General features: G+C 60.2%; 1 protein-coding gene across 6 annotated transcripts in view; it reads right to left on the minus strand.

Moving 5' to 3' along the window:
- RIPOR1 (RHO family interacting cell polarization regulator 1) overlaps nt 1-14,286 on the minus strand; it is a 115,394-nt gene that overhangs the window by 26,728 nt on the left and 74,380 nt on the right. For all 6 annotated transcript variants that reach the window (XM_074968333.1, XM_074968334.1, XM_074968331.1 and 3 more), the window contains exon 2: nt 6,513-6,639. In XM_074968333.1, coding sequence (XP_074824434.1) covers nt 6,513-6,639 — 127 coding nt within the window. The remainder of the gene's footprint in view (nt 1-6,512; nt 6,640-14,286) is intronic.

Raw genomic sequence — 14,286 nt, forward strand, 5'->3', positions numbered from 1 at the left:
AATCACGCACTCATTTTACTGAAGCCAACATTCTCCATCCAGCGCGATTGGGATCCAGGCCAGAACGTGGAACTGAAATCAGCTTGTGGCACTGATGGATGCTCCTCCTGCCCATAGAACATGGACAGACATCCGTGCTCATCCTCCAGGACATCTCTGCAGCACCGGACGCTGACGCCCAGGAGATAATGCTGTCACCTGACAGAAGTGGCAGGGGGCAGGGTAGAGCTCTACAAAGGTTTGTGTCCTTCCTGGAGGGACGCACCCAGTGATGGGAGCCTGCACTTCCCACATAGATCCCTCACGTGTGGAATCCCGCAAGGACCAGTTCTCTCTCCAGTTCCTTTCAGCAGCTACACACAGCCACTAGGTGCTAGTGCCAGCAACATACAGGTGACACACAGCTCTGCCGGTCCGTCACCACGGGCGGCTCTCACCCCAGCCCTGGGCCATCTTGATGGTGGTGGGGAGGCCGCATGGAAGACAGAGGTGATTCTGGTGGGCAGAGCAAAGCATTCCTAGCCACGGCACAGTCTCCTTTGCCTGAAGATACACACCCACAATTGGTCAGTTCAGTCTGTAGTTTACGAGAGCCGCTGGTTCCTTATGTTGAGCTCTCCCAGAGCAGCATGAGCGAGTACCTCTCTCTATCACCCCCACGAGGCTGGGAGACCCCATCCCATCCTGACGGACGATGAGCCAGCCTGTTCTTCATGCCTTCGTCACCTCTCAGCTGGACTCCAGCACTGACATACACCAGGGCACGAAACCTTCAGCACTTCAAAGAATCACAGAATATCAGGTTTGGAAGGTCATCTAGTCCAACCCCCTACTCAAAGCAGGACCAATCCCCAATTAAATCATCCCAGCCAGGGCTTTGTCAAGCCTGACCTAAAAAACTTCTAAGGAAGGAGATTCCACCACCTCCCTAGGTAACGCATTCCACTGTTTCATCACCCTCCTAGTGAAAAAGTTTTTCCTAATATCCAACCTAAACCTCCCCCACTGCAACTTGAGACCCTTGCTCCTTCTGTCATCTGCTACCACTGAGAACAGCCTAGATCCCTCCTCTTTGGAACCTCCTTTCAGGTAATTGAAAGCAACTATCAAATCCCCCCTCACTCTTCTCTTCTGCGGACTAAATAATCCCAGTTCCCTCAGCCTCTCCTCATAAGTCATGTGTTCCAGTCCCCTAACCATTTTTGTTGCCCTCCGCTGGACTCTTTCCAATTTTTCCACATCCTTCTTGTAGTGTGGGGCCCAAAACTGGACACAGTACTCCAGATGAGGCCTCACCAGTGTCGAATAAAGGGGAACGATCACGTCCCTCGATCTGCTGGCAATGCCCCTCCTTATACACCCCAAAATGCCATTGGCCTTCTTGGCAACAAGGACACACTGTTGACTCATATCCAGCTTCTTGTCCACCATAACCCCTCGGTCCTTTTCTGCAGAACTGCTGCCGAGCCATTCGGTCCCCAGTCTGTAGCGGTGCATGGGGTTCTTCCGTGCTAAGTGCAGGACTCTGCACTTCTCCTTGTTGAACCTCATCAGATTTCTTTTGGCCAAATCCTCTAATTTCTCTAGGGCCCTCTGAATCCTATCCTTACCCTCCAGCGTATCTACCTCTCCTCCTAGTTTAGTGTCATCTGCAAACTTGCTGAGGGTGCAATCCACACCATCCTCCAGATCATTTATGAAGATATTGAACAAAACCGGCCCCAGGACTGAAGCTTGGGGCACTCCACTTGACACCGGCTGCCAACTAGACATGGAGCCATTGATCACTACCCGTTGAGCCCGATGATCTAGCCAGCTTTCTATCCACCTTATAGTCCATTCATCCAGCCCATACTTCTTTAACTTGCTAGCAAGAATACTGTGGGAGACCGTGTCAAAAGCTTTGCTAAAGTGAAGGAATAACATGTCCACTGCTTTCCCCTCATCCACAGAGCCAGCCCTTGGTGAATCCATGCTGATTGTTCCTGATCACTTTCCTCTCCTTGAAGTGCTTCAAAATTGATTCCTTGAGGACCTGCTCCATGATTTTTCCAGGGACTGAGGTGAGGCTAACTGGCTTGTAGTTCCCCGGATCCTCCTTCTTCCCTTTTTTAAAGATGGGCACTACATTAGCCTTTTTCCAGTCGTCCGGGACCTCCCCCGATCGCTACTTGGGAAACTCTAGCTGGTGCAGGGTGCTCAGCACATCTCCTCAGCAACACGGACATTGCGAGCACATCAAACCAGCTCCCTGCACTGGCTTCCTGTACAACAGTGGATCCAGTCCAAGGCCTAAAGCTCCGGGCCAAGGACCATGAGCAAGGAGTCCACTCCTCTGGCACAATCAAATGCTCCTGCTTTGGGTAATGGTCGCCAGTCCCAGACCTCCACCATCCACTCCCAGGGCCAGGCGCACTGCTCCAACCCGCCTTCTCTCACACACCTGAGCAGCAAGGACCCTGTAAAAGCCAACCACTGCAGGGCATGCACAATGCTCCTCTGGCAAGGTGAGAGAGAACGAACCAGCCAGGACAGACATGAGTCACGCTGCCTAATGCCCTGTTGGGAGGTGTGGGAAAAGAGCCTGTACAGAACAGAAAGAATTCTCCTCTGGCTGTGAAAAGGACATTCCCTCCAACGCCTGCGCTCTCTTCTCCCGAGGCCAAGCAACAAGGGTGGGCCCCGGACATGCGAGAGAGCTGTGCTGGAGGTGTTCCTGAATGTGGGTGAGACGTGGGCCTTCTCTGTACCAGGGGCTTTTGCAAAACAGCTCCCGCCATCACTGCCCCTGGTGCCACTCCATTGGCAGGGACCAGTGGGATTCAGAAGGTGAAATGCTGGTGGTCCCAGGAGCCCCGTCTCCAGGGGCTGCCAGGAGGGAAACATCTTATAAGAAACCCCACGTAGACACAGCCAAACAGAATTCCCTATCAATGCCCAGGGCACAGCTTGCCACGTTATTCCTGAATGGCTGGGCCTAGCACATGGTGCGGGCACACGCAGCGCTTTCAAGTACCCCAGCCAGCAGGGCTGTAGTGGCAGCAGGGACAGTGCCAGCTTCTCTCCTGTGTGCCTTGGAGGCCATCGCTGTGGAGGATCTGCCCGCCTCTGCCTGGTGCTATCTGAGGCTCCAGGGAATATGATGAGGAAGACCACGCTGTCTGACTCTTGGTTCTTCCCACCGCCGCTTTCACTGAGACCAGGGCAGCGGCCCCACACTGCACGATTACAGCTACAGCACCCATGTACCGAGGCGTCCAGGTCAAACCCACACCCCCCAGGCCGAACCCACACCTTCCCCTTCAAGGAGGTGGCCCCTGCTGCAGTGTCTCCCCTCACAGACCTGGCCGCTGAAGCCCATGAGGCTTGCGTACCACGGCCTGGCTTAGCCGAGCTCGATGTGGGATCGGCTAGTGCAGTTCCCTGTGGCAACTGGCAGCTCTCCACGATCTGCTGGTGGCTCTCTGGGGTTTGCTGGCGCACAAGGCCAGGAAAGGCGAGGTCCTGGAGGACCACGCTGGCCACTCGTGGTGCAGGGCAGCCCATTTGGGATGAGAAGTGTTGGAGAAGAAAGGCAGAGTCCACCCCCCGGAGGGGCAGGAGAGGCCCAGGCCAGGGTTACAGAGCTAAAGCATAGCCCAACGACCAGTCTCAAGCACTGGTGTCCATTTCCCCAGCCCTGTCTGCAGCGCCTAGGGTGCAGGCCTCGCTGGAATACCGGAGGCTTTGGGATGAGCCACAGGAGCAGAGCAGGCTATGGTGAAGAGAGATCCTGGTCCAGTGAAGTGTCCCTATGCAACAGAGAACCAGGGTGAGGGAGAACAGGTTCCCAGACTGCTGCCTGGGGCCCTGCAGCGCTGGCCCCTCCTCGTCTCCCCTGGCCCAAGGACATCACAGCCAATCCCTCACTCCCATGGCACCTCCACTGGCCAGGCAGGGGCTGGGACTGGCCTGTCACCACCCAGAGAGCACTGAGAGTCCCCAAATCAGACCTGGAGCGGGGGACAGGAACATTTCCCCAACCCTCTCTCTGAGGAGCTGCCCCTAGCTGCGGGGGGAAGCCAGCCCCGACACTGGACACTTTCCCTGTCTGGAGCAGCCTGGGGTAGGCCCCGACCTCCAAACTCCTTTGGGTTTGCGGTGTCATCTCCACCTGGGGGGTCTTGACTGGGAGCACGTCGCACTCGCTGTGTCCAGGGGTGAGCGATGTCCGAGGAGCAGGAGGGAGCCATGGCCATTGCTCAGACTGCGCTGCTGTGGGACAGTTCTGCCCTTCCACCTATAGGAAGTGGAGACACAGACCCCTGGGCTACCTGCCCTTCCGGGGAGCAGGAGCCATGCATACAAAAGCCACCATTTCCTAGAAACCTAGAGCATGAACCTGGGGCATCCTCCCCTCGGGAAAGCCCCTGGCCACGCCCACAGCCCCGCCAGAGCTGGACACCCCCATTTCTGAAACATTCCCCACGCTGGCTCGGCCTGCTAGGGCTGGGGATCTCTGAACGCAGCCCCGGCTAATGGGGCATGGGGCCCTCCCTACAGACCTGGAGAGTGGAGTGTGGGCACCAGGACTTCTGGGATCCATGCCAAGCTCTGCGACACAGGGATGATTCCCTCCTCCCTGTGAGGCTGAGCCGTGGGCATCTGGGGGCACTGGGAGAGCGGTGAGTGCTCTGCACTTGGGTGGGTCAGGTGAGGGCATTCAGGCCCACAGCCTGCGCTACTCCCTGCCCTGCCCCCACAACAAAGGACTGACCCCAAAGTTACTGTGCAAGTGACAGGCCAGAACCCAGCCTCCTCCATGGTCACAAGGCCAAGCAATTCCTGGCACAAGCCTCCTGGACCCAGCCAGGCAGCAGGCAGGAGCACTCTGCCTGGGAGAGGATCCTCCGGCCCGGGCACACCAGGGCACCCCTGAGCTATGGCACAACAGCAGCCCCAGAGGGGTCATGCCCATGGGGCATGGCACATGCCTTAGCCATGCTGGGAGCCGCCGGAACGCCACTGCATTGCCTGGAGCCAGTCCTGGAGCTGAGCCATTTCCAAGGCAACTGGTGGGCTCTCCTGGCATGGTGAGCCAGGAAGAGCTGCTGTGTTGGGTTCCCACTGCAGCTGCCTGGGAGAGCCCTGTCTCCCCTCCCACTGGCCAGCACCCCCAGTGTGGCCACTGCCTCGGCCCCCACGGCCCAGAGCCACCGCCTCTCGCAGGACCGGTGCAGTGAGGACTTGCTGTCCTGTTAACTTCACTGCCTCCCTCTGGCCATCTCCCTGCCCTGCACACGCTGCCCCTGCGACGTACTGCCCAGCCACCTAGTGCTGCCTTGGCCTTCCCAGTTCCAATCCCACTGACAGGTGCTGGCCCCGAGGGCAACTCCTCCGGCAGCAGGGGCCCCAGGCTGGCTCCGGGTTCCAGCTGCTTTTACTGATGCCCAGGTGCTTCGCTGCCAGGAAGAGCCACAGCCAGGGGGAGTAGCTGGAGCAACGCCAGAGCCAGCAGCACCCCGGGGCCCCAGCACCCTGGGCGGGAACGGCTGTCCCAGCCTGGGGAAGCTGCTGCCCATCAGCCCAGCCATGACATGACTACCCAGCAGGCTGCATCTCAGGGGAGTGGCAGGTGGCTCCGTGCCTCACCACACTGCACCGTGGCAAGGGCCCTGGGACAGCCAGCTCCAGGAGCCCTGAGCCCTGTGGCCCTCTGGATCCATGGACAACGCCCCAGGGCCACTTCCCATTCTCAGCAGCCGAATCCCATGCAGCACGGGGAGCAAAGCCAGGGTCCGGTGAGCTCCCAAAGCTGGAGCCAGGCAGAACATCACACATCCTATGGGCCCCCCCTCGGGCTCAAGGACCCCACAGCACTGCCAAGCTAGGGACCCAGACCACCCTCCACTGCAGCCACCTCGGGGGAGCAGCCACATGACCCAAAGCAGCCTGCACAACGGGGCCGGGGAGGATCTTTGTAGACAAGGGCTGGGGGCAGATGGAGACTCCTGTGGAAAGCACCTCGGAGCCGAACATCTGAGCTGGGGGAGCAGAGTTCGGTCTGAAGGGCTGCTGGACGACCCCATCACCCTCTGCCACACTGTAAGCCAGCCCCCCCACGCCCTGGGCTGCAGGGACACTGTGCCCATCTCGCACAGCGGCGGGGGGCGGATCAGGTCCCAAGCCAGTGCATCGCCCAGCTGCTCAGCAACCACCCGATTCTCCCAAATGATGTGCCGGCCAGGCACTGCCCAGTGCGAGGCTCTGGGAACATCCCCTCCACAGACTGCCCCAGGCCAGCAACCATGAAGGGAGCCAACGGGGGTGACGCATCAATGGAGCAGGGGACTGGGAGTATGGATTCTCTGCCCCTTTCTTGCATCTGTCTGATGCTGTGACCCCCCTGTGCGAGGTGCCGCGGAGGTCCCTGCTGAGCGGGTTAGTGTCGAGTCGGGAGGGGCACCCCCGGCACACGCTCAGGCTATCCGATGCCCCGCTTCCACCAGCAGCAGCCAGCCTCCAGGTCCTACCTGAAGGCCTTGTCCGGGGTCGAATTCAGGCCAGCGAAGGACTGGCTCCTATTGATCCTGGCAGCAAGGGCACGCCGCTGGGGCCGCACGGAGAGTGACATGGTGGAGTGTGACCTGGAGGGCCTCCCTGCGGGGGAAGGAAACGACATGGTGAGGACAGGCAGGGACAGCTGGGTGTGCTGGGCTGGCACAGGAAGGGTCAGGCTCCCAGGGCGACGGCAGGGAGCGGGGCCACCTCAACTCAGGCTCCAGCACAGAGTCCCACTCTCCCAACGCCGCTGGCTGGTCCCCGCAGCCCTACACCTGGTCCTTCCCCAGCACCACTGCCAAGCCAGGCTGGGATGTGAGCCAGGCCTTCCCAGAGCGGCTCCAGTGCCGTCACCCCGAGCAATGGGGCCAGGTGCCGGTCTGAGAACTCGGCCCAGAGCTCTGGCAGGCTCCCCGGGAGCAGAGTGTGTGCGCCACATGGCTCTGGGACCCAGCACAGCTCCTGGATGCCCCTGAAGACCAGCGCTCTGGTGCTGCCCCCTGCCCTGTCCGCTGAGCCGAGCAACTCCCCGCGTCCCGGCCACCCACACTCCCTCTGGGGCCAGCCAGGCACCAGCAGAACACTGCACGTGGCAGGGCAGGAGGCAGGGTCCAAGGCGGGGAACCACTCCACTCTCAGTGCCGGGAAGGACAGACACCGGGGGGAGCTGAGCCAAAGGCCCGAGACAGCAGGAAACACTTCTTTCCCAGGCACGCCAAGACTTCCCGGAGCCCAGCTTCCTGGCCAGAGGCCAGCCCAGCCCAGGAGCCCTGCCCGGTGTAGCCTGAGACCACACAGGCCTCAGCCGACTGGCAGGAGCTGCAAGCAACCTCCCGATCATTCTGAGACACTGCCCCAGTGCCCCAAAGATCCCTCCCCGAGGGACTCGCAGCCCCGCCCCTTAGCAAAGCATGCCACGCCCTGCAGGGGGTGCTGCGTGGCCCCTCGGCTCCCACACGCCCTGCAGCTGGGGGCACATGGTGCTGTAACCCATGGACAGCCCCATCCCCCCGAGCCTGGGGTGGAAGGTGGCTGCCCCCACATCAGCAAAGTGCCCCACTTGGGCGGGTGGGCCATCTCCAGTGCCTCTGCCCGGGCGCTCAGCCAAGTCTCTGGGGATGCAGCAGGCACCAGGGCAGCGCTGGGCAGACACAGGAGCATTTCGGGGCTGCTCTGCTGGGAGATTACAGAGCCCAGGCCATCTCGGCGCCAGGACAGGGCAGAGTTGCCAGCTCCCAGATAACAATCTGCTATGGCCCCCTCCTCCTGTGCCAGCCGCCACGAAGGAAGCCCCAGGACAGCAGAGCCTGCTGGAAAGTCCCCGACCCACACTGCAGCCAGAGAGTCCCCAGGAGCCCCTCTGAGGAAGGAAAGGGAGTGAGGCAGCTGGCTCCCTGGCCCAAAGGCCAGGCCTGCCGGGGGAACGCCACACAGGGAGGACCCAGCGTTCTCTGCACGGCTGATCAACCAGGGCTGCCCCCCAAATCCCACCGGGGCGCTGTATATTTCACAGATAGCCGTTTCCTGGGAAGATGTACGTAGCAGTGGCTGGGAGCCAGGACTCCTTGGGTTCTACTCCTGGCTCCTAGGCCTCGAGCCCATCCCTGTTTGCACCGTGCCTCAGTTTCCTCCTGGGTAAAGCAGGGGAGAGGATATTGACCCAACTTTCTCTGACAAAGGACGCATGCTCTGCATTGCTACTGCCCCCTCCTGCTCCCCACACTGCTCAGAGCCCCCTCCTGCCCACTGCCTCCCACTCCATCTACCCCTCCCTGCAAACTTTCCCCCAGCCGCCCCACACTGGGGCAGCCCCCCAACTCACAAGAGCATGCACCCTCCTACAACAGCCTCCCCCACTGCTGCAAAGATGGAACCACGAAGGCCCATGCCACTGGTTTAGCCAAGCATGTCAATGGGGCTTGTCTGGCTCATAAGCCCCAGAGAACAACCCCAACCCCCGGCCTAGCTCTGCGACATGGCACCAGCCAGCAGCTCTCAGCCATCCCCTGACAGGGAAGGGAACATGTGCCCCCGACCCCTTTGGTGCCCCCCTGCTGGCCACGGAGCAAGATCTCCTCCTAATGCAATGATCCATGCCCAGCATCTCACAAGGTGTGTATGGGAATGGTGCCATCTCCAGCCACAGCCTGGTAATCCCAGAGGGCCTGGAAGGCCCCCAAGGCTTTAGGGGATCACACAGACATAAGAATGGCCATACTGGGTCAGACCAATGGTCCATCTAGCCCAGTATCCTGTCCTCCGACAGTGGCCAATGCCAGGTGTTTCACTGGGAATGAACAGAACAGGTAATCAAGTGATCCATCCCCTGTCACCCATTCCCAGCCACTGTCAGTCAGAGGCTAGGGACACCCAGAGCACGGGGTTGTGTCCCTGGCCATTTTGGCTAATAGCCATTGATGGAGCTCAGCGTGGCCCAGGCCACCCACTAAGTGTCAGGACAAGCCAGATGCAGCCAGCATGTGGCCGTATTTCGCAACAGACACACCACCACACTGAAGAAATGGGGAGCCATCTGCCTTCCCTGGGGTCTGTGGAGAGATGGGCTGGCCACTTAACTGGATTTCCAGGTGTTCAAACCTCAGCCTGTGCCAGGAACGGATGCCAGAGGGAAGCTGAAAATACCAGGCCACAGCAGAAGACCTTGGCACAGCCTCCTCCTGCCCATCGGCTTGGCTGCACAGGGGTAATGCGCAGAGGGAGCAGTCCACATGCCGGAGAGCTGCTCGGGGCCTTGAGTAACTTAGGCACAGCCCCTCCACTACACTGATGTGCCCGCACTACCCAGGCGGTCACTGCACCCAGACCCCGCCATGGCACCAGGAGCTGCCGTTTGGTCCAAGGCACAGCGCATAGACTCACACAAACATAGGCCTGGAAGCACCTCGACAGGCCACCTAGGCCAGGCCCCTGCACTGAGGTAGGACCACGTGTTACCTAGACCAGCCCTGAGAGGGATTTGTCCAATCTGTCCTGAAAACCCTCCAATGACTGGGATTCCACTGCCTCCCTCAGTAATTCCTCCCCGTGCTTAACCACCCTGACAGGTGGGACATTCTTCCTGATGTCCAAGCTAAACCTAGCACCCTCCTCTTTATAACAACCTTGTACGAATGTCCCCCCTCAGTCTTCTCTTCTCCAGGCTCAACAAACCCAATTGCTTCAGTCTCCCCTCACGGGTCATGTTCTCTACACCTTTGATCAATTTTGTTGCTTTTCTCTGGACTTTTTCCAAGTTTGTCCACGTCCTTCCTGAAGTGTGGTGCCCAGAACTGGACACAGGGCTCCAGCTGAGGCCTTCTCAGCGCTGAGTGGAGTGGAAGAATTACTCCTCGTGGCTTGCTGCACAGCACTCGTAGGGCTAGTCCACACTAGAATCGCTGCAGCTGCGCCTCTGTCGCTCTGCTCGTGCAGACGCTGCATGACGACGGGAGAGCTCCAGCAGCGGTAGCTGTGTTTGTGGGAGCGCGTCTCACGCTGATACAGTGCTGTGCACCCCGGGGCTTGGGTCGGTGTAACTTATATCGCTCGGGGGCTGGCTTTTTCACTCCCTGAGCGACTGACGTTCTACCGAAGTAAGTGCTAGTGTGCACAAGCCCATTGACTCAGACAGGACCATCAGGATCATCCAGTCTGACCTACATATCACAGGCCACAGAACCTCGCCCACCCACTCCTGCAACAGACTGCCTGAGTTACTGACATTCTCAAGTCATGATTCAAAGACTTCAAGGTCCAGAGAATCCACCATTTACTTTAGGACAGTGGTTTTCAACCTGTGGTCCACGGACCCCTGGGGGTCCGCAGAGAGATTTCCAAAGGGGTCTTCGCCTCCATTCAACATTTTGTAGGGGGTTGCAAATGAAAAAAGGAAGAAAACTACTGCTCTAGTTCACCCCAGCAAGTGACCCCATGCTGCAGAAGAAGGCAAAAATCCTCCCATGGACTGATCCGGGGAAAATTCCTTCCCTCCCCCAGATACAGAGATCAGTTAGACCCTGTGGGTGAGACCCATCAGGCAGACACCTGGGAAAGAATTCCCTGTAGTCACTCAGAGCCCTCCCCATCTAGTGTCCCATTACTGGCCATTGGAGATATTGGCTAACAGCAGTCGTGGATGGGAATCTATCCCAGAACGACATGGGTTTTTTTCCCAATAGTACATTGCTGAGTCAAATTCAGTTTGTGAACCACCATAACCCCAGATCCCTTTCTGCAGCACTCCTTCCTAGGCAGTAATTTCCCACTCTGTATGCGTGCAACTGATTGGTCCTTCCTCAGTGGAGCACTTTGCATTCGTCCTTAGTGAATTTTGTCCTGTTGATGTCAGACCATTTCTCCAGTTTGTCCAGCTCATTTTGAATTCTAACCCTGCCCTCCAAAGTGATTGCACCTCCTCCTAGCGTGGTACGGCCCGCAGGCGTCATGAATGTGCTTTCAATGCCCTTATCCAAATCATCTGTGAAGATACTGAATAGAACCGGAGCCAGGACTCCCACTGGTGGCCGCTGCCCTGCTGAGGGGTGTCTGCGAGAGTCTCCTGTCTCTGTTACAGCAGCTCAGAGTTGCCTTAGTGAGTCCAAGCCCCCATCTCACAGGCCCCTCAAGCCCACGTTCCAGGGGGCCGGGTGCTGGTTCACCAGCTGCCCCCCAGCAGGGTCCCACACACAGCCGTGCTGCTTCCAGCAGGAGGCTCTGGGCTGCCCAGGGGTTTGGCGGCAGTGGAAGTCTCTGGTCACCGTGTCAGTGCCCAGGGAGAGGGGAGGGGATTTCCTGCGACACTCACTCCTGCTAGAGAACAAGGCCCTGGGTGACCGCTCACCCCATGGCATGGCAGCACCCAGGTCGCGGTATCTGCTGGGGCAGCCCAGCTCCCACAAGGCTGTGGGGGGAGGCGCAGGGGACCTCACCAGATGGCAAAGCAAGGAGCCCCAGAGAAGCCGCAAGGAGGAAGACAAGTCCAGAAAGGCAGCGTGGCTGTGGCCAGAGCCTGGCAGAGCTGGGTCCTGCCACAAGATTCGTTTGCTCTAGAAGCTGCTGGCACCGACGGCCCCTTTCACACACCAAACGGCTCCATGCAGGTGGGTGTCCGATCTGATCCTGAATGGCCACACAAAGGGCCGGAGGGGGCACAGGGTGGAGGAGGAGCCCAAGCAGCCTGGAGGGGAAGGCTGCCAGATCTCCTCCAGAAGGGGGCACAGCTCCCTCTCCCGGGCACCCGCCTGCTCACACAGCAGCCACACAGGGAAGGTCAAGGCTCCGGCATTAGACGGGGCTGAACAGATGGGGCAGGGATAACACGCCAAGGGGGCGGCACTCAGGGCCCAGCACAGGACTCCTCAGCTCCCTAATCGGCTTATGCAGAGTTTCCTCCTCTCCTTAGTCCTCTTGCCCAGGGGGCAGCCAAGCAGCCGGGTGCGTGGGCACAGTGCCAGCTGGCAGGAAGGCATGGGGTGGTCAGCTACCCACGACACTGCCCCCCGCACAGCGGCAGGGGGAGGGGATCCAGACTGCAATATGGCAGTGCCAACCCTCCAGCCACGACAGGGCCAGACACTGGGGCCTGCCTGGCATGGGGGCGGGTCCTTGGCACGCCAGGCACACTGCCGCCAATGGCGCACTCTCCCCAGGCTCAGCATCCTCAGCGATGACACCTGAGCAACCACATCCCAACGGGGCTGCCTGACCAGGGAGCTCAGAGCGTCCCCAGGCAGCTGGATTCAGCCTCAGCCCTGCCCTGGGACCCCACCCCAGCAGGGCCCCAGCCCACCCTCCAGAGACCTCCAGCTGCAGCACCCTGTATCCCCCACAGCTCCTCACATAGAACCAGCCCCGCCCTGGCACACACTTGCTCAGCTGCTGGCTCGGCCCTAGCAGGCTCTGGGCTAGCCAGGCTGACCCCACGGCACGGTCATTCCCCCAGGCGGAGGGCTCTGGCTCGGTCCTTATTGACCCTGGCTGCCCTGCCATCGTGGGAGCATTGCCACGCAGCACTGAAGGGTTAACTGCCAGTACTCCTGCCGGAGAGAGCAAGGCCCAGTGAGCAGAGCCAGGTAGGACGGGTCCCCGACGTCCAGCCCGGGCAGGCTGCTAACACAGCCGAGCTGCCTGGCACATTCTCCAGCGCAGCGCCAGCCCCCTCCAGTCTCTAGGGCAACGCTGGCCCAATTAAGCTCCTTAAGGAAGAGCCTTAATCCCAAGTAGTCCGGCTCACCTGCAGGGCCCCAGATTACCCTGTGGGGGCCATTTAATCGGCTCATGGCAAAGCAAGCCAGGCTGCTGGCTCTGGGCCGCAGCCACCCACTGTTATTTATATCCCAAGCTGCAGGGATGGGGGTCTGGGCGTGGGGTGGGTCTGGCTCCAGACCCACCTCCTCCACCAGGGACGGTGACAGCAGCATGGCTCCCACCGGCAGGGCACCGCCAACAGGGCCGCTGGGGGCCCATCACGCCCACGGCCCGAACTTGCCCACAGCACTGCCAGCTGCACAACTCTGAGCTGCGGTGGCATGGACCCGCTATCTGTTCCTGCAGAGGGGGCAAAGCCAGTCCCTCTCTTCTGCCTGCCCCGTCTCCACGTGCCCAGTGCAACGCCCCCCTGCAGCCATTCCTCTGCCTCAGGAGGGTCCATCTTGCACCTGGAGCCAGAGGACAGAGCCATTCCAGGTCTGCCTGCCCAGCGGGGCAGCCACATGCCAGTGCTGGAGCAAGGGGCCCTGGGCTGCCCAGGGAGCCAGCAGCCCTTCCCACCGTCAGCTCCTTCCCCAGGCCAGGGCCGGAGCGGGAAGGAAGGCAAGGCCCAAGCGTAGCTACTGGATGCTATGAACAGTGGTGTGAGGCCCAGCTAGATGCCTGCTGCTGGCACATGCCCAGGGCTCTGCCCTGCTACTGCTAGAGCCCTCTGGGCCCAAGAAACAGCTCTGCCATGCTGCTGCTGCCCCCGCCCACCTCCCAGGCCAGCCCCTTCACATGGCAGATCCTGCCTCTCGTATCAGCCCGGCCCTCCAGCACCAGGAGGGGGGGGATCCCCTCCCCTTCTCTCTCCCACTCCCAGACTCCAGCATGCACCCCCAGCTCAGCCAGGGCACCCCCAGCTTGGGCCCCCTCCACCAGCTGCCTTGGCAATGTCGCTAGGACGCCAACAAAAGTCACTCCAGATGGTGTCCTGGGACTGCTGCTTATTAGACCAATCAGTGGGCTCCATTCCCCTCTGCCCCACAGCCGCCTGCTGTACCACTTACTGCCCCTTGCCCTCCACTGAAACTCTGAGGCAGTGGCTGCCTCTGCTCCAGGTCTGACCAGTGCCGAGCACAAGGGGGCTGGGGCAGCTAGGCGCTCACAATGCAACCAGGAAATTCCCATCACATAACCCCTGCTGGCCCTCTCCTCTCAGCTCTGCCTCGCAGGCACTGCACCTCCACCCCACTCCATCCCCTGGTCCTGCCTAGGCCCCGCCAGCTGGGCCATGTGCTTTCACTCCAGCTGCCCAGACGTATCTCTTATGCCCAACGGTTATCCAGCTGAGCTGGTGCCAGCTCAGTGGTGCTGGGAATCACCCCCAGGCTGGGCGATCTCACCTCCTCCCACCTTCCCCCAATGCCTCCATCTAGACCTAGGCCTGGCCTCCGACTTGCCAGAGCTGGGCTCCAGGCTTGGCAGCCCAAGTGACGTGCCATATGGATACCCTGGCTCCAGCAGGGTGCCGTGCGCACTGGGCCTATGTAAACG

The sequence above is a fragment of the Natator depressus genome, chromosome 12 (genome assembly GCF_965152275.1).
Source record: "Natator depressus isolate rNatDep1 chromosome 12, rNatDep2.hap1, whole genome shotgun sequence".
In the NCBI taxonomy this organism is placed as follows: Eukaryota; Metazoa; Chordata; order Testudines; family Cheloniidae; genus Natator; species Natator depressus.